Genomic DNA, 20,777 nt, shown 5'->3' with positions numbered 1-20,777 from the left:
AAAAAAGTTCATTGAGAGAGAGACACACCACGCAGGACTGAAAATGGTTTGTCTAAGGGGATTCATGACAGATTTCAGAAACCATGATGAACAGAATGGCCCCAGAGAATCCCCAGCCAGACCCTTTCATCAACAGGAATGATTCCAACATGAAGGTGATACCACCACAGGATCCAGCTAGTCCCAGTTTCACTCTGTCATCTAAGCTGGAGTGCAGTGGCGCAGTCTTGGCTCACTGCAGCCTCAACCTCCCAGGTTCAAGTGATCCTCCCACCTTAGCCTCCAAGAAGGTGGGACTACAGCAATATGGAGAAGGCATCAAGAACATACTTAATTCAGCCGCCAACAGAATGAAGAGCTTAGGAAGTTCTGTTTAGCCAGCCCATGTTCCCAGATAGAAATTTTCAGGAGAAACTAGCTTTGAAACTCAACCTACCAGGGTCAAAAGTAAAGAACACAGTGTCATGGTGAATTGGAAAGGACGTGAAGATGATAACCTGGTTGTTTTCACTCAGGAGAAGCCTGGAATGCCTTCTCCAAGAACAGACCACAATCTCCCCTCTTCCCCCACTCCCTGGTTTGGTTTAGGAACCGGTGATTCAAACTGAAGCAGCAGCAGCAATCAGCAAAGCAACCAAACCAGATACCTTCCATCCAAGAAGAATGTGCCCACCTCCCCCAGAACATCTCCCAATCCTTATGCTTTTTCTCCTGTGGTTTCAGATTTCTACAGCTCCCTTCCACCTCAGCCTTAGACTCTTTCAACTGGGCATGGAACTCTACTTTCACTGAGAGTCCCACAAGTGACTTCCAAATGCAAGATACTCAATGGGAGAGGCTGGTGGCCTCAGTTCCTGCTTTGTACTCTGATGCCTATGACATATTCCAAATCATAGAACTGTACAATCTTCCTGATAAGAATGAGATATCCAGCTATACTTTCCACTGTCTGTATCAGCATCTCTCACTCACAAAGTACCAGATAGGAGGACAGGGTTCCTCTCTCAGCACCTTTGCTGGTCCAGCTGTAGGCCTATCTCCCACACAAACCTGGCCCAGTATGATAAGGCAAGGCTTTGAAGACTACAGTCTAACAGACAGCCTGGAATTCCAGAAAACCTCCAATATGGTAGACTTTGGATTTCTCTGACCAGAGTACTAATAAATATGGACCATTTGGAAAAGAGGTCTTCTTGCCTCTTATACATGGAAAAAAAAAAAAAAAAGTTCATTAGCAGCAAAAGTTCAAAATTGGAGCAAGAGAGACAGATGACAGTCGATTTAGGGAAAAAAATAGCACATTTTCATCAGTATCATTTTTGTATTTCCTTTTGGAAGGGCAGTGAAATAACAGCTACTTTAATAAAGGATCAGACAAATGTGACTTGTTTAAAAAATGCTTCAGTGAATCTAAACTAGGACTTTTTGCTCTCCTTAGGGCCTGTCTACCTAACCCTATGTGAGACTATCAAAGGAATAATAAAGCAGCAAGTGTAAAAGCCACTTTTAAGCTATTTTTAAAAAATTAATATTTTGGCCAGGTACAGTAGCTCACACCTGTAATAACCAACACTTTGGGAGGCTGAGGCCTCCCTGGATCAATTGAGGCCAGGAATTCAAGATCAGCTTGGCCAACATGGCAAAACCCATTTCTACTAAAAAAGTACAAAAAATTAGCCAGGCATGATGGCGCATGCCTATAATCCCAGCTACTAGGGAGGCTGAGGCAAGAGAATCATGTGAACCCAGGAGGTGGAGGTTACAGTGAGCTGAGATCATGCCACTACACTCCAGCCTGGGCAACAAAGAAAGACACATACACACACACACACTCTCTCTCTCTCTTTATATACACACATACACACACACACACACACACACGTATACTTTAGAGACGAGATTTCACTCTGTTGCCCAGGTTGGTCTGGAACTCCTGGGCTCAAGTGATTCACCTGCCTTGGCCTCCCAAAGTGCTGAGATTACAGGCATGAGCCACCACACCCAGACTATGCTAATTTTAATTGAGAAATAAATAAGAGTGCCTTAAAGATAACGAAACATTTTAGAATATTAAATTCTAAAAACTATTTAAATATGCTTAAAATCAAAAAGGTATCTTAATAATGGCAAATATGATATAAACACCATGTATTTTTAACTGCTTCAGAAAATAAAGATTGTTTATGAGGAGACAAAAATCTCAAGCTCTTCTTAAATTGTACTAATTAAACTTTATATTTACTATAAAAATTATAGGACAAATGCATATAAAACATTGTATTTTATAATAAAATTTGTAACAAATAATTACAAATAAAATTTATAATAAAATATATACAATGTAATATAAATACACTTGATACAAACATTTAGTATGTTATTAATACAGAAGACACAAAAATTATCCTTTATTAGCCAACCAACTAATGGCCTCTATTTCTTCTATTTTGCCTGAGAAATATTGAAGTAATCTATAAAAACTAAAAGCAAGACCACAGTTATCCGCAAGGACAGAAGGCCTTCTAATCCAGTTCAATAGACTATGCCACAGTTCTGAGACTCCATGCTTCTAAGTAGGTCATCCATGGAAAACATAATTCATCACTATAGAACAAATTATCTAGATTTATCCAGGCTACAAATTTGTCTTTTCATCACATCTTTTGAACATCTAGTTTCAAATGACAGCAAATTCCTAATATTCGTGAAGCAGAAATAACATTACCTGGTTCCAATTACCACTCTACCAGCCATACTGGCTATTTTTCTTGATAACAAACACCCCCTGCTTCAAGTGGCAAAGAGACCTACTCCTCATTTTTATGTTTCTTTAGTAAGAAGACTTGTTGGCTCTTCCTAAGTTATTGAAATTAGAACACACTGGGGGGAGGAGGGTAACTATGGAGTTATATTTTTAACTGGAAAACTTTAGCATTTGGCGAAATAGCTAAACACTGTTCCAGAGGACAATTTCATTGCCCATATGCAGATGACGTGGCCTGCAGAACAAAAGCTATTGCTCAGCTATCCCTCTCCTTCAAACGAGATCAACACTAGTAACCAACTGGTGCGGCAAAAAAAGACAGCAGAGAATAGGTTTCAATACATATGTGATGATGATATAGAAAAGACTCTGTATGAACAGAATAGACTCTTTATGCAGAATGGACTCTATGGCCAGGGATGTTTGAACTTCGGCTTTCTCTGCATTTAAAGACAGCCTAACTTCTTTTATCTAAGCACTAAATACTCATTAAGCAATTTGCGTTAAAGCCTGCATGCATCAGAAGTGGGCCCAGAAAAGATCCATTTCACCTCAATGGGTGTTTGAATATCCTTGGCTATAGAATATTACCTAGGTAGTAAACACAGTATAATTGAAACTGGAGCAGTTTAATCTTTTTTTTTTTTTTTGAGACGGAATCTCACTCTGTCGCCCAGGCTGGAGTGCAGTGGCGCAATCTCGGCTCACCACAACCTCTGTCTCCTGGGTTCAAGTGATTTTCTGCCTCAGCCTCCTAAGTAGCTGGGATTACAGTCGCGCACCACCACGCCCAGCTAATTTTTGTATTTTTAGTAGAGACAGAGTTTCACCATGTCAGTTAGACTGGTGTTGAACTCCTGATCTTGTCATCCACCCACCTCGGCCTCCCAAAGTGGGGGATTACAGGCGTGAGCCACCGCACCTGGACAGTTTAAACTTTAAATATCATTCCAACAAAGACCAGAATGGAAAGCAATATGGCTTTTTTTTTTTTAATAGGTAAAAAAAAAAAAAAGTAGAGGCAGGGTCTCACTATGTTGCCCAGGCCAATCTCAAACTCCTGGGCTCAAGCAAGTCTCCTGCCTTGACCTCGCAAGTGCTGGGATTAGCAATATGGCTTTAAAATGATCTTAGGCCAGGCACAGCAGCGCATATCTGTGATCCCAGCACTTCAGGAGGCCAAGGTGGGTGGATCACTTGAGGTCAGGAGTTCAAGACCAGCCTGGCCAATATGGTATATTTTTGTATTCTACTAAAAATACAAAAATTAGCCAGGTATGGTGGCGTGCGCCTGTAATCCCAGTTACTTGGGAGGCTGAAGCAGGAGAATCGCTTGAAACCAAGAGGCTGACGCTGTAATGAGCCGAGATTGTGCCAATGCACTGCAGCCTGGGTGACAGGGTGAGACTATCTCAAAAAAATGAAAAAAGAGCAGGCCAGGTATGGTGGCTCATACCTATAATCCCAGCATTTGGGAGGCCGAGGTGGGTGGATCACTTGAGGTTGACCAGCCTGGTCAACATAGTGAAACCCTATCTCTACTAAGAAAAAACAACAACAGCCGGGCGCGGTGGCTCAAGCCTGTAATCCCAGCACTTTGGGAGGCTGAGACGGGCGGATCACGAGGTCAGGAGATCGAGACCATCCTGGCTAACATGGTGAAACCCCGTCTCTACTAAAAAAATACAAAAAACTAGCCGGGCAAGGTGGCGGGCGCCTGTAGTCCCTGCTACCGGGAAGGCTGAGGCAGGAGAATGGCGTAAACCCGGGAGGCGGAGCTTGCAGTGAGCCCAGATCGCGCCACTGTACTCTAGCCTGGGCAACAGAGCGAGACTCTGTCTCAAAAAAAAAAAAAAAAAAGAAAAAACAACAACAACAAAAATTAGCCAGACATGGTGGCGCACGCCTGTCATTCCAGCTATTCGGGAGGCTGAGGTTACAGTGAGCCGAGATGGCACCACTGTACTCCAGCCTCGGAAACAGAGCAAGATCCTGTCTCAAAAAAATAATAATAATAAAGAAAGAAAAATGATCCCATTTTTATGACAGAGAGGAATGGTTGGAAAACAAAGAAAGTCTAAACAAACTGAACTAGCTTGAACTCATTCATTCTTTCAAGAAATACCTGAGTGCCTCTTTTGTGCCAGGTCTGTTCTAGCCACTGGGGATACAGCAAGAAGGAAGACAAATCCCCTGCCTTCATGACCATTCTTTTCTAGCCCAAGAGACAGGACAACAAATGTACAAATACACATGGTTATGGGGATAACGCCTAGGTCAGAGCCTTCTTATAGAGACAGCAATGAAGGACAGAGTAGCATAAAAGGGAAGGGTCAGATTGTGGAGGGCCTTATAGGACTGCATTAAGACGTTTGGACTTGAGGGGGGTGGGGAGAGATAGCATTAGGAGATATACCTACTGTAAATGATGAGTTAATGGGTACAGCACCAACATGGCACATGTATATATATGTAACAAACCTGTACATTGTGCACATGTACCCTAGAACTTAAAGTATAATAAAAAAGAAGAAGTTTGGACTTTATTCTAAGTGAAAGTAGAAATCACTGGATGATATATATATTTTTTGAGACAGATTCTTACCCTGTCACCCACGCTGCAGTGCAGGGGTGCAGTCACGGCTCACAGCAGCCTCAAACTCCTGGGCTCAGGTGATTCTCCCACATCAGCCTCTCAAGTAGCTGGAACTGCAGGTGCATGCCACCTCACCCAGCTAATTTTTTGTATTTTTTGTAGAGATGAGGTTTCATCATGTTGCCCAGGCTGGTTTCAAAATCCTGGGCTCAATCGATCCTCCTGCCTCGGCCTCCAAAAGTGCTGAGATAATAGGCATGAGCCACCATACCTGGCATATTAGATGATTTTTAGGGGGCATAGCAGAATCTGAGATATTTTCTAAATATGAATCTGGGAGTATATATTCAGGACAGCTTGAATCTATACTCCAGGGTAAAAAAATTAAAAATAAAAAAAAAATAAAGATGAATCTGCCTGCTCCGTGGAAAATGGAGGAAAGCAGGAGCAGAAAGACTGGTTAAGGAAGATATTGCAAAATTCAAGGCCAAAGCCAGTGGAAGTTTGAACTAGTTTGGCAGAGGTTGCAATGATAATCAGAGTTAGAAAAACCAGTTAAAGAGCTGCCAGATCCATTTTAAAAGAAGGTAACAGTTCCATTTTCTTAAAGAACTTAACTAGTAGAAAACAAATATATCTCAATTTAATTTAAAAAGAAGACTCCATTAAAATGAAAACTATCCTGCTTACTATTTATTTTTATTTTTATATTTTGAGACAGAGTCTCGCTCTGTCACCCAGGTTGGAGTGCAGTGGTGTGATCTCAGCTCACTGCGACCTCCACCTCCTGGGTGCAAGTCATTCTCCTGCCTTAGCCTCCTGAGTAGCTGGGATTACAGGCGCGTGCCACCACAGCTGACTAATTATTGTATTGTTAGTAGAGACTGGGTTTCGTCATGTTGGTTAGGCTGGTCTCAAACTCCTAACCTCAGGTGATCTGCCCACCTTGACTTCCCAAAGTGTTGGGGTTACAGGCATAAGCAACTGCGCCCAGCCATTAAAAAAAAATTTTTTTTTTAAGAGACAGAGTCTTGCTCTGTCACCTGGGCTGAAGTACAGTGGTGTGATCATGGCTTACTGCAACCTCGACCTTCTGGGTTTAAGCAATTGTCTCACCTCAGCCTCCCCAGTAGCTAGGACTACAGGTGCAAACCACCTTGCCTAGCTAACAGTGTTGTGGCTTTTTTTTTTTTTTTTTTGAGGTGGGGTCTCACTATGTTGCCCAGGCTGGTCTCAAACTCCTGTGTTCAAGCAATCCTCCTGTCTCAGCCTCCCAAAGTGCAGGGATTACAGGAGCGAGTCACTGTGCCCAACCATTAATATTTAAATTTTCTGTAGAGACAGGATCTCATTACATTGCCCAGGTTGGTCTCGAACTCCTTGGCCTCAAGTGATCCTCCCGCTTCAGCCTCCCGGAGTGCTTGGAATACAGGTATGAGCCACCTCAGTCAGCTGTTTGAGTGCACTATTAGAGTTTTTTTTTTTAGACAGAGTCTTGCTCTGTTGCCCAGGCCGGCACGTCTCGGCTCACTGCAACCTCTTCCTCCTCCTCCAGGGTTCAAGTGATTCTCCTGCTTCAGCCTCCAGAGTAGCTGGGACTACAGGTGTGTGCCACCAAACCCGGCTAATTTTTGTATTTTTAGTAGAGGCGGGGTTTCACCATGTTGGCCAGCCTCGTCTAGAACTCCTGACCTCAAGTGATCTGCCTGCCTTGGCCTCCCAAAGTGCTGGGATTACAGGTATGAGCCACCATGCCCATCAGATTTTTAAAATTTTGTTTGTTTATTTATACTAGACAGAGTCTCACTCTGTCACTCAGGCTAGAGTCCAGTGGCATGATCTCAGTCACTGCAACCTCCGCCTCTCGGTTCAAGTAATTCTCCTGCCTCAGCCTCCCGAGTAGCTGGGATCACAGGCGCACACCACCATGCCTGGCTAATTTTTGTATTTTTAGTAGAGATGGGGTTTCACCATGTTGGCCAGGCTGGTCTCGAACTCCTGACCTCAGGTGATCCACCTGCCTCGGCCTCCCAAAGTGCTGGGATTACAGGCATGAGCCACCATGCCCAGTCTGTTTTTATTTTTTTGAGAGAGGCTATTGTTCTATTACCTAGGCTAGAGCACCATGGCACAATCTCATCTCACTGTAGTCTTGACCTCCCAGGCTCAAGCAATCCTCCCATTTCAGCCTCCTAAGTAGCTGGGACTAGAGGCACGTGCCACCACGCTGAGCTAATTTTTTCTATTTTCTGTAAAGACGAGGTCTTGCTATGTTGTCCAGACTGGTCTCGAACTCCTCGGGCTCAAGCTATCCTCTTGCCTCGGCCTCCCAAAGTGCTGGGATTACAAGTGTGAGCCACCGTGCCTGGCCTTGTTTTTTTTGTTGCTGTTGACACAGGGTCTTTACCCAGGCTGGAGTGTAGTGGCACAAACATGGCTCACCAAAGCCTCAACCTTCTGGGCCCAAGCAATCCTCTTGTCTCAACCTCTTAAGTAGCTGGAACCACAAGTGTGTGCCACCATGCCTAGCTAATTTTTTTAAATTTTATTTTTATGTAGAGATGGAGAATCGCCATGTTGCCTAGGCTGATCTTTAACTCCTAGGCTCAAGCAATCCTCCCACCTCAGACTCCCAAAGTGTTAGGATAACAGGCGTTAGCCACTGCACCTGGCAAAATGTTGTTCTGTTTAAGGAATAGTAGCTGACTTTTGATTTGGCCTGATTTGTATTTGGTTTGTTCAATAATTAAGATGCGGACTGGGCACGGTGGCTCATGCCTATAATCCCAGCACTTTGGGAGGCAGAGGTGGGCGGACCACCTGAGGCTGGGAGATCAAGACAATTCTGGCTAACACAGTGAAACCCCGTCTCTAGTAAAAATGCAAAAAATTAGCCAGGCGTGGTGAAACATGCCTGTGATCCCAGCTACTAAGGAGGCTGAGGCAGGAGAATCACTTGAACCCAGAAGGCGGAGGGTGCGGTGAGCCCAGATCACGCCATTGCACTCCAGCCTGGGCAACAAGAGCGAAACTCCATCTAAAAAATAAATAAATAAATAAGATGCAGATAATATTTAAAACACTTTGGCTTTCTTTGCAAATAAATAACTTAAAATATATATATATTAATAGTAACTTCTTTGATCTAAGCACTAAACAATCATTAAGCAATTAGTTAGCATTAAAGCCTGGATAGATGAGAAACGGGCCAAGAAAAGATTCATTTCACCTCAACAGTACAGCATAATGGTTTAGTCAACATAATGTTGAAACCATTCACAACTATTTCAGAGCTTTGGTGAATGATGCTGCTACTACGGTTCAGAGAAAGACACTGACAGCAACAAAATATCACTGTGCAACTACTGAAGTGATAGTGAATGAATGAATAGGCTTTACAACAATACTTCTTTTTCTTTGCTTTTCCTGTTCCTCTCAATTAACCATGTTAAAACTGGCCGGGCGCGGTGGCTCAAGCCTGTAATCCCAGCACTTTGGGAGGCCGAGACGGGCGGATCACGAGGTCAGGAGATCGAGACCATCCTGGCTAACACGGTGAAACCCCGTCTCTACTAAAAAATACAAAAAACTAGCCGGGTGAGGTGGCGGGCGCTTGTAGTCCCAGCTACTTGGGAGGCTGAGGCAGGAGAATGGCGTAAACCCAGGAGGCGGAGCTTGCAGTGAGCTGAGATCCGGCCACTGCACTTCAGCCTGGGCGACAGAGCGAGACTCTGTCTCAAAAAAAAAAAAAAAAAAACCATGTTAAAACTACATCTGAAAACTAGACTCGCTCAAACAGGTAAGTAATAACTCAAATCACTACTACTTTTTTCTAATGTCAATGTCACAGACAAATACATGTATCAGATCACTACCAGAATATACCTAGCTTTTTTTTTTTTTTTTTTTTGAGACACAGTCTCACTCTGTCGCCCAGGCTGGAGAGCAGTGGCATGATCTTGGCTCACTGAAACCTCCACCTCCTGGGTTCACACCATTCTCTTGCCTCAGCCTCCCAAGTAGCTGGGATTATAGGCATAGGAAACCACACCTGGCTAATTTGGTATTTTTAGTAGAGATGGGGTTTCATTATGTTAGTCACGCTGGCCTTGAACTCCTGACCTCAGGTGATCCACCTGAGTTGGCCTCCCAAAGTGCTGGCACTGCGCCCCGCCAAGACCTAGCATTTAAAAGTGATACACCTAGGCTAACAGCTGCCAAATACTTACATTAAATCTCACAAAGTAAAGCTTCTAACACTTCCCCCCAAAATATCAGCCTTTAAAATTAAAATTACATATTCTGATTAAGAGTAACTCTATTTCTAATATTTTTAAATGTGAAAAATAACATATATGATTGATGGCCTAAGGCTTTTGGTACCATTCTTTAAGAAAAGTGTCTTCGACCAGCCAGGCCAACACGGCGAAACCCCATCTCTACTAAAAATACAAAAATTAGCCAAGCATGGTGGCACACACCTGTAATCTCAGCTACTCCGGAGGCTGAGGCAGGAGAATCGCTTGGACCTGGGAGGCAGAGGTTGCAGTGAGCCAAGATCATGCCATTGCACTCCAGCCTGGGCATCAGAGTGAGACTCAAAAAAAGAAAAAAAAAAAGTGTCTTCCTGTGGCTGACCATGGTGGCCATCACCTGTAGTCTCAACTACTCTGCAGGCTGAAGTAGGAGGAATCACTTGAGCCCAACAGGTCAAGGCTGTGGTACACTACGATCATTCCTGTGAACAGCTAGTGAACTCTAGCCTGGGCAACATAGTGCAGACCCATCTCTTTAAAAAAAAAAAAAAGGGCCAGGCGCAGTGGCTCACACCTGTAATCCCAGCACTGTGGGAGGCTGAGGCGGGTGGATCACGAGGTCAGGATTTCAAGAGCAGCCTGGCCAACATGGTGAAACTCTGTCTCAACTAAAGATATAAAAAATTAGCTGGGCGTGGTGGCACGCGCCTGTGTCCCCAGCTACTCGGGAGGTTAGGGCAGGAGAATCGTTTGAACCCAGGAGGCAGAGGTTGCAGTGAGCCGAGATTGCGCCACCACACTCCAGCCCGGAAGACTGTCTCAAAAAAAAGAAAGAAAGAAAGAAAAGAAAAAAGAAAGAAAGGTTTCTTTCTCAAAAACTAATGCTTTCTTTTGTGTCAAGTTGCTCACTATAATCAGAAAACTCTAGCACATACGTATATTTTACCAACTTTCTTATTGCTTTCTACAGAACGTGGATCATAAGTTTTCTAACAAATTTTGAATCCTTTCATGTATTCCTAAATAATACTATCAATGTTTTTATTTATTTATTTTTTTGAGACGGAGTCTCTCCCTGTTGCACAGGTTGGAGTGCAGTGGCACGATCTCGGCTCACTGCAACCTCCGCCTCCCGGGTTCAAACAATTCTCCTGCCTCAGCCTCCTGAGTAGCTGGGACTACAGGCGTGCACCACCACGCCCAAATAATTTTTGTATTTTTAGTAGAGACAAGGTTTCACCATGTTGGCCAGGATTGTCTCTATCTCGACATCGTGATCCTCCCGCCTTGGGCTCCCAAAGTGCTGGGATTACAGGCGTGAGTCACCACACCCGGCCCAAGAATACTGCTAATGATTTAACCTACACGTCCTAAGGATGACATATTATTTGTATGTATAACACTTCCATTTAGATTTGTGTGTGTGTGTGTGTGTGAGAGACAGTCTCACTCTATTGCCTAGGTTAGAGTGCAGTGGTGCGATCTCAGCTCACTGCAACTTCCATCTCCTGGGTTCAAGCGATTCTCCTGCATCAGCCTCCCTAGCAGCTGGGATTACAGGAACCGACCACCATACCCAGTTAATATTTGCATTTTTAGTAGAGATGAGATTTCACCACGTTGGGCAGGCTGGTCTCAAACTCCTGACCTGAGGTGATCCACCTGCCTCAGTCTCCCAAAGTGCTGGGATTACAGATGTGAGCCACCATACCCAGCCTATTTAGATGTTTTACACACTAATGATATTCAAAATATTGATCCTATATTCAAAAATAAATCCAAAACATAGACTCTATTTTTTTAAAAATTAGTATTAAAAATTATTATACTATAAAACTATTTCATGGCCAAGCAAGGTGGCTCACACCTGTAATCCCTGCACTTTGGGAGGCTGAGACAGACAGATCACCTGAGGTCAGGAATTCGAGACCAGCTTGGCCAACATGGTAAAACCTCATCTCTACTAAAAATACAAAAAAAAAAATTAGTCAGGCATGGTGACATGTGCCTTTAGTCCCAGCTACTTGGGAGGCTGAAGTGAGGAATCTCCTGAACCCAGGAGGCGGAAGTTGCAGTGAGCCAAGATCACGGCACTGAACTCCAGCCTCGGTGACAGAGTGAGACGCTGTCTCAAAACAACAACAACAAACTATTTCATCATATATTTAAGGATCCGTTTTTTAAGCAAATCCTCTACTCACTTTCCCTACCTTGCTCCAAAAGCATAAGCAGGAATCATATGTTAAATAACACTTTCCTGAACTTTGTCAAGAAGTCCATGAAAAATACAGATTAAGATATAGTTATAAATAAAAATTAAAATTTACAACTGCAAATCAAAAAGTAAACTATGGCTGGCTAAGCTTACTCCTAAATTCTGATTCTAAAGGAAGATTTCTCCAAACAGCAGGTGGATGAAATTTCAATGAACATCAAGAACGCTACAGAAGAGGGTAAAAATGTATTAACTTTCCTTGGGAGTCCATCATTCTTAGTAACCCTGAGGGGTTACTAATTATGAAATAATGATTTAGAATAGAATGCTTCAAAACAGCAATGGCAGAGTATTAACAAATGTATTAACACTTTAAAACAAACAATCCAGTTGTCCCCCGCCCACTTTCTTATTTTAGTCCTAGCACATGAGTCACATAACTTGCAGAGTGATATCAAGAAGTTCCCGGTGTTGTGTCCTCATGTCAGTGACAGAGCCAACTCTTCTTTATTATATTTTCAAAAGGTGAAATGTATGAAATTTCTGGGTGGGGGTAAGATACCAAATGTCTGTGTGCCTATAGTTATTAATAAGTTAACTACCAAGTAACTATGGAATATATAATGCTTAAAAAGAGGGCAAAGATTAGGCTTTAGGCTAACAATAATTGGAACCTCCCCAGATAATTCCAATTCATTGAATGCTTGCATAACTCGAAGTTGAGAAAAAATTTTTGAGGAAATATCTCGAGTACCAGAAGTGAGTCCAATGCAAAGCACAAGTACTGCTAAAAAGGATCCGGCCCTTTCCACTACTCATATCTTAATGTAATGCATAAAGGGAGTGAAGACTGCGAGTGCCCAAAAAAATGCAGAAACCTGACCTTGCCCACAAGTCGAATAGTTCTGCACACCTCCCCCAGCTTCCCATTGAGCCGGTTCACGCAATCCCAATTGGTCAGTCTGCTTATTCCAGCACCTGCCTGGCAGTGACAAGGGAATCTCCAGGGGAAGACAAGAAGGTCTGAAAGGAGGCGGCCTGGGAAACTGTGAGGCCCAGAAGGACAGGGCTGGAAAAGGAGAGAACCTTCGGAGGGATGAGGTCGGGCGGTTAGGGGCTAATGGGAACATGGCTTGGGAGGACGGCTGGAGAACAGGGAAAGGAGATCTCTGGAGGGCCCAGGTGAGGTGACAGGATGAGGGCCGTCAACGGGCAGCCAAAAGAGAAGAGCGAAGGGGCTGGAAGGCCTAGAAACACACGCGGAGAGAGGCGAGAGGAGCTGTGAGGCGCGAGAAGGGCCCGGGCTGCAAAGGTTAGGGCTGCAGGGGCGACAGGGGCTGCAGGGGCAGGGAGGGCAGGGACTCAGGGGCCGGCCCTAGGGTGCGGACTCACGTTCTCCCACCAGCAGGATCCGCACGTCTTTCTTCATGTCGGCGGCTCTCGGGGGCCGGCCTCCGCCCGCACGCATGGAGTAGACTCCTCTCACCGGGAGCGCCCACCCCACGGCGCCACCTGCCAGCCTCTTCGGCCGCCGGGGCCCGCCGCGCCACCCCCTCAGTTGCTTCCCTGCAAGAGAGCCGGGACAGCACCAGCTCCGCCTCCTCCGGCCCAGCGGGCGGCGGCGGCGGCGGCGGCGGGGACGACGGCACGCGGCGAGGGACACGCGCTTTCGGAACGCGAACGCTCTCCGCGCCGGAATAGCGTTCTCGCGGCCAGGCCGCCGCAGCGCAGGCCCAGGGAGCCTCACCTACCCTCCTCTGGGCACCGCGACCCGGGAGACGCTTGGGCCCGGAATTTGAATGGCGGATTCCCTGGTTTAACCCCATTTATATTATAGACAGGGACAGAAATTCCCTGTTCAAAGTCACATAGCTAGAGCTTGGCAGTGACTCAGAGCAGGGATCTTCTCACCAGACTCTAAACTCTGGGAGAGCAGCAATCTGCTTGCATGGTTTTCAGTTGCGTCCCCACGTTATTGGACAGAGCCCTCAGAAAATGCTTGATCGAATAGGGCGACTGGCTCCCAGGATCCGGCCCTTTCCACTCTCGAAAGCCCGTCACCCTAGTTGCTTTTGCCTGTGATGCTTGTAAAATACGATTATAAGATTCGTCTTTATGCTGTGTGAACAGACTCCTTTCTTTATAACCAAGCTAAGTGACTTTTTTTTTTCTGTCTATGTAGTTTATTTTATGGCGGGGTTTTCGGGTACTCTACTTAGGCTTACCCGGCGTAATGCTAGACATGGAGGTGGCACTGGATAATAAACTCTAAATGATTTTTCTAACATTGCCTTAATTTTCTCTTGACCCTCTCCATCTGGAGGAATTTGTTGCTACATGCTTAATGTTTGGTACACGATGAGAAATATATATATATATGCACACACACATACGCGGGCGAATATGCGTCACATCCCTAATGCTTGGCACACAGTGGGAAATATAAAACATAAATTAATGAGGAGGCACTATCTGTGCATAATGTACCTTTTTTTATCTTAAATATTACATAATGAACATTTAAAGGGAATGAAATGTGCGTAATACCAATCTCCCTTTCGCCTAGGAGAAGTCACGCGGTCTCTTGCAGTAGTTAAGAGTTGCTGGCAAATTTCCTGGGTTTGAATCTCGGCTCCACATAATAGCTCTGTGATCCCGAGTAAGTGCTTTTATTTTTACTTCTCTCAGCCACTGTTTCTTCTTCTGTAGCATGGAAATAATGATAATACCTTCCTCTTGAGATGGTTGTTAGTAATAAATACCATAATACTTGTCAAGCAGTTGGTACAGTGCCAGACTCAGAGTGTGTGCCCTACTGATCTCAGCTATCATTATCATATTAAAAAGTTATTAAAAAGTTTTAATCCACAGGTTTTTTTGTTTTTTGTTTTTTTGTGTTTTTTTGAGACAGAGTCTTGCTCTGTTGCCCAGACTGGTGTGCAGTGGCGCCATCTCAGCTCACTGCAAGCTCCGCCTCCTGGGTTCACTCCGTTCATGCCTCAGCCTCCCGAGTAGCTGGGACTGCAGGCGCCCGCCACCGCACCCGGCTAATTTTTTTGTATTTTTAGTAGAGACGGGGTTTCACCATGTTAGCCAGGATGGTCTCGATCTCCTGAATGGAAATCTGAAATTCAGGAGGCTTGGTTACCTGATCTTTCAGGGAAAAATAGCCCTCAGAATTTTAGTGTTACAAAATGTTTGAGTTGGAAGAACCCTGATAGAGCTCCTATTCCAATCCCGTTACTCTGTAGATAAGAAAAGCAAGGCCCACAGAGACACAGTGACCTGGCACAGATGGCATGGCTGAGGCTGAGCTTTGTTCTGCCATTCCTAGTGCATGACTCTAGGGCAACTCATGTCACCTAGTTGTGCCTCAGCTTCCTCTCTACCAAGTGAAGGCTATGATCTCTTCCTTATGAAATTGTTTGGAGGAGCTCATAAAATAATGTATTTTATGTGAATAATGTATTTCATATGAATAATGTAATGAACTATAAATCTTTTTCCTTAAAAAAAAAAAGTTATACAAATATCAGAGCACAGAGGACAAAAACCTTTTACAGAGGGGCAAATTATTTAGGGCACTGCTTGCACCACACAGCTTTGTGAAGAATCTCGGAGCTAGCCTAGGAGCTCTCAATCAGCATTGCCAGTTAATGGCAATGTTGATTCATTGGGCCTTCTCCAGGAGGGTGAGCAGTAACAAGGTCTTCATGGGGTTGTAGATGTGTACTGAGTAATGTCTGGTAGGCAGGGGCTGGGAAAAAGCGTTTATTTAGAGGGACATCACAGAGATAATATTGCAAAGAACTCCTTTGTAAATAAAACTTACTTAAAAATCCATATCCAGTCAGGTATGCTGTTTCAACACCTATAATCCCAAAGCTTGGGGTAGCTGAGGTGGGAGGAGCTCTTGAGGCCAGGAGTTCAAGACCAGAAACATCGAAACCCCATCTCTACAAAAAATAAACAAATTAGCTGGGCATGGTTGCATGCACCTGTAGTTCCAGCTGGGAGGCTGAGGTGGGAGGATCACTGGAGACCAGGAGTTGGAGGCTGCAGTGGGCTATGATCGCACCATTGCACTCAAGCCTGGGTGACAGAGCCAGAGTCTGTCTCTAAATAAAAAAAAAATAAAAATCTGACTAAGGCACAATAGCTCACACCTGTAATCCTAGCACTTTGGGAGGCCGAGGCGGGAGGATCACTTGCGCTCAGGAGTTTGAGACCAGCCTGGCCAACATAGTGAAAACCCATCTCTACTAAATATACAAAAGTTAGCTGGGTGTGGTGGCGCATGCCTGTAATCCCAGCTATTCGGGAGGCTGAGGCAGGAGAATCGCTCGAACCCAGGAGGTGGAGGTTGTAGTGAGCTGAGATCACACCACTGCAGTCCAGCCTGGGTGACAGAGTGAGACTCCATCTCGGGGAAAAAAAAAAACCTAACTCAATAACTGCAGAAAAGAGGCAACATCAAACACTTTCAGCGAGCAATGGATATGGTTTGGTACAAACTGAGGCCAGCACTTGGCTAAAGTTGGGGAGAGGGAGTCTGGTATGCCAGGGTTTGCCTCCCCTGCAATGTAAGTTTCTTTCTACAGTCTGCAGCCATCTCCTGATCCCTAACTTGCCTTGAACCTTATGCCCTCCTTATGATGTTAACAAACGTCCACTAGGGGTCACTCTGATGTTCTTCTGGAGACAGCACAGGTGGGTGGTTAAAGCAGGGAAGCTTGGCTGCGGATTAGAGGATTGCTTGAGCCCAGGAGTTTGAGACCTGCCTGAATAACATAGGGAGACCCTGTCTCTACAAAAGAATTTTAAAGAATTAAGTCGGGCGCCGTGGCTCACGCCTGTAATCCCAGCACTTTGGGAGACCGAGGTGGACAGATCACCTGAGGCCAGGAGTTCAAAACTAGCCTGGCCAACATGGCGAAATCCTGTCTTCACTAAAAATACAAAACTTAGCTGGATGTGGTGGTGGGCACCTGTAATCCCAGCTACTTGGAAGGCTGAAGCATGAGAATCTCTTGAACCCGGGAGGCGGAGTTGCAGTGAGCCGACATCGCATCACTGCACTCCAGCCTGGGGGATAAAGTGAGACTCTGTCTCAAAAAAAGAAAAGAAAAGAAAAATTAAAGAATGAATTGGATGTGGTAGCACACATCTGTAGTCCCCGCCACATGGGAGGATTGCTTGAGCCTAGGAGGTCGAGGCTGCAGTGAGTTGTGATCGTACCACTGCACTCCAGTCTGGGTGACAGAGTAAGACCCCGTTTCTTAAAAACAACAACAACAACAAAGACTAGGAACCCTGCTAGGTCTGAACATCAGTCGTGCCTGTTACTAGCTGTGCATCATTGGACAGATTATTTAACTTCTCTGTGCCTCAACTGCCAAATGGGAATAACAATAGGACATACCTCATGAGATTGTTATGAAGATTAAATTAGTTAATGTAATAGGAAAGGCCAGGCACAGTGGCTCACGCCTGTAATCCTGGCACTTGGGAGGACGAGGTGGGAGGGTCGCCTGAGGTCAGGAGTTCGAGACCAGCCTGGCCAACATGGTGAAACCCCATCTCTTCTAAAAATACAAAAATTAGCCAGGCATGGTGGTGGGCACCTGTAATCCCAGCTACTCAGGAGCTGAGGCAGAGAATCACTTGAACCCAGGAAGTGGAGGTTACAGTGAGCTGAGATCATGCCACTGCACTCCAGCCTGGGCAACACAGCGAGACTCCATCTCAAAAAAAAAAAAAAAACTCATTAGTCAGGCGTAATGGCATGCACCTGTAGTCCCAGCTACCTGGGATGCTGAGGTGGTCGATCACTTGAGCCTAGGAGGTCAAGGCTGCAGTGAGCTGTGATTGTGCCACTACACTCCAGATTGGGTGACAGAGCAAGACCCTGACTCAAAAAAAAAAAAAAAAAAAAAAGCTGAGGTGGGAGGATCTCTTGAGGCCAGGAGTTCAAGACCAGCCTGAGAAACATTGAAACCCCATCTCTACAAAAAACAAATTAGCTGGGCATGGTGGCATGCACCTGTAGTTCCAGCTGGGAGGCTGAGGTGGGAGGATCACTGGAGATCAGGAGTTGGAGGCTGCAGTGAGCAATGATTGCACCATTGCACTCAAGCCTGGTGATATATATATATATATATATCATATATATATATATATATATATATATATATAGGAAAACACTTAGATTTGTGCCTGGTGTGTGCTCAGTGATACATAAATGTTGGAAGAGGGAGATAGGAAAGACACACTCCTTGTTCATCGGCAGATAATGAAGAAATATTCCAGGGAGGATGCAAATAAGGAGGTTGAGTCTCCCCCTTCCCACCCACACATCAAATAAAATAAATTATAAGGGAAGTAGCTTCTGTACACCTCTCTGAGCCTGAGGACAGAGCTTCATGATGACACATACTGCAGCAAATCATAAGCCAAAGAATGGAGTTGTTGGCAGTGAATTTACTGTTGGGATATTGCAGATTGATTACAATATATTAAATAGATTGGATAAGGCCAAGAGGACAGATTGGTATCTAGAAGACACTGATGGAATTTTCCTCTAGAATGCCAGGAAGGAGCTCTACCCTCACAATACAGGCTTCATGCCTCTTCAACTGTGCAGGGGAGGAGGTCAGAGCAAAGTACTTTCACCAGGAGATAAGAGGATCCATCTTTATGCCTAGCAACACAGCCTCTCTCTGAGTCCCAGGACAGCAGAACACCCAGGGCCAGTGGGCAGGCCTGCTGGGTAGAAGATAAAGTATGTATTAAATGACTGATATTGGGTGGGAACAGGTGCCCCACCTCTGATTGGTGAGTTAGACACAGTCGTGGGCAGGAGACCAAATAAGACTTGGCTTGGCATCGGTCCCATGCTTCAGACGCATCTATCTTTGGTCTTTCAAGTTAAACCCAAAGCGGCATCTATCATCTGTGTTTTCTTCACTTTTGTGTCCCATTCCTTCCAGGATGCCTTCCTCCTTTTCCTGCCAGGCCCACTCTGGTGGAGTGGAAAAGTCCAATGCTTTGATACCAGGTAAATGCTGTATTTTATCTTGCCTTTTAACACACTCGTTCTTGGTTCATTGTTCAAACATCCATGTCTTCAGCATAGTCAGTCACAAGAGTCGGTCTCTAGAGGACATGGATCCTGCCTGTTTGCTTGATTTGGCTTGAAGGTACATCACTCAGCACAATTACTTATTAAAAGGTATTTGATTATAACTGTCAGTGTTGAAAGGAAATTTCCAGACAAGAGCTTCTTCTGTTAATGAAGCTGCATCCAGTCTTCTTTTTAATTTTCTTGAGCTCCTTTCAGATAAATTGGAAAACAAATACCCTCAATTAAGACAATTGATATTGCAGGGCGCAGTGGCTCACGCCTGTAATCCCAGCACTTTGGGAGGCCGAGGCGGGTGGATCACGAGGTCAGGAGGTCAAGACCATCCTGGCTAACACGGTGAAACCCCGTCTCTACTAAAAATACAAAAAATTAGTCAGGTGTGGTTGTGGGCGCCTGTAGTCCCAGCTACTCGGGAGGCTGAGGCAAGAGAATGGCGTGAACCCGGAAGGCGGAGTTTGCAGTGAGTGGAGATAGCATCACTGCACTCCAGCTTGGGTGACAGAGCGAGACTCCATCTAAAAAAAAAAAAAAAAAAAGACATAATTGATATTAAGAAGCCTACCCCCAAATGGCCTGAATTTCTATGGAGTGATTAAGAGCATGATTATCTCCAATACTGTACTAGCTGTGTAACACTGACTAGCAATGTTGGGAAAGTGACTGACATCTCTGAAAAACATAAACCTCATCTGCAAAATGGAGCTATTTCATAGGACTCTTCTGAGGATTAAATAAAATGATGCAGGTAAAACATTCATCACATTGCTTAAAATGTAGTACATGCTCACATATCACCCTTATCAGCTACATTTTAAATTAGGAATTTATTTGCTAATTTACATCATCTTCCCAAGGGCAAATTGATTAGCCTGTCCACCAAATTGCAAACTCTGAAAGGCAAAAACGCATTTAATTTTTAATCACTTTAGAGACATTAAAAATTTTGCTGACTTCTTTTTTTCTTTGAGACAGAATCTCACTCTGTCACCCACGATGGAGTACAGTGGTGCAATCTAGACTCACTGAAACCTCCACCCCACCCCCACTCTTCCATCACCCACCCCTGGGCTCAAGCGATCCTCCCACCTCCGCCTCCTGAGTAGCTGGGACTACAGGCATGCACCACTATGCCCAGCTAATTTTTTCTTTTTTTGTATTTTTTGTAGAGACGGGGTTTTTATCATGTTGCCCAGGCTGGTCCTGAACTGGGCTCAAGTGATCCACCTGCCTCAGCCTCCCAAAGTGCTGGAATTACAGACATGAGCCACCTGGCCTGCTGACTTTTTAAAAAATCTTTTATACATGCATACACACACAGAAACATATATACATTCTCAAGATTTTTTTAGACCACAATCCATTTCTGCCAAACAAAAAAATTCCATGGAATGGTACATTTATAATTTATTTTCTTGCTTTTCTGTAAAGCAAGAAACAAATTATCATCTCTGTTTACCTCTGCAAAGAAATCGCCAGAATCAAATATAAGAAAATAATTCAAAAGAAAAAATATAAATAGATAAATATGTACAGTCAGCCCTCCATATCCACGAGTTCTACATCTGTGGATTCAACCAAATGGGGATGGAAAATACAATATTCTCAGAATGCAGAACCCATGGTTACAGAGGCTTACTTTTCACATCCGGGGTTTCAGCAGGGCCAACTGCGGGACCTGAGCATCCTCAGATGTTGGTATTCATGGGGATCCTGGAACTAATTCCCCTTCAGTATGGAAGGATGACCATGTATATATATACACAACATCTTTTTTTTTTTTTTTTTTTTTTTTTTTTTTTTTG

At 44.5% G+C, this 20,777-nt stretch overlaps 1 protein-coding gene, 1 long non-coding RNA gene and 1 pseudogene across 7 annotated transcripts in view; 2 read left to right on the top strand and 1 right to left on the bottom strand.

Annotated features, from left to right (window-relative positions):
* The window catches only part of RHOT1 (ras homolog family member T1), an 81,969-nt gene extending 68,489 nt beyond the window's left edge, over positions 1-13,480 (bottom strand). For 4 of the 5 annotated variants that reach the window (XM_023182840.1, XM_023182843.1, XM_023182841.1 and 1 more), the window contains exon 1: positions 13,224-13,480. In XM_023182840.1, coding sequence (XP_023038608.1) covers positions 13,224-13,299 — 76 coding nt within the window. In that variant the 5' untranslated portion in view covers positions 13,300-13,480. The remainder of the gene's footprint in view (positions 1-13,223) is intronic. The other variant, XM_023182842.1, reaches the window with a different exon arrangement.
* Positions 84-1,150, top strand: LOC111520242 (annotated as a pseudogene).
* Positions 13,452-20,777, top strand: part of LOC111520243 — a 35,370-nt gene continuing 28,044 nt past the window's right edge. For both annotated transcript variants that reach the window (XR_002724615.1, XR_002724614.1), the window contains exons 1-2: positions 13,452-14,490; positions 18,821-18,888. This is a non-coding gene — a long non-coding RNA (uncharacterized LOC111520243). The remainder of the gene's footprint in view (positions 14,491-18,820; positions 18,889-20,777) is intronic.

Source organism: Piliocolobus tephrosceles, chromosome 16 (genome assembly GCF_002776525.5).
Source record: "Piliocolobus tephrosceles isolate RC106 chromosome 16, ASM277652v3, whole genome shotgun sequence".
Lineage (NCBI taxonomy): Eukaryota > Metazoa > Chordata > Mammalia > Primates > Cercopithecidae > Piliocolobus > Piliocolobus tephrosceles.
Note: the sequence above shows the minus strand (reverse complement) of the source record. Positions and strands in the feature narration are given on the sequence as shown.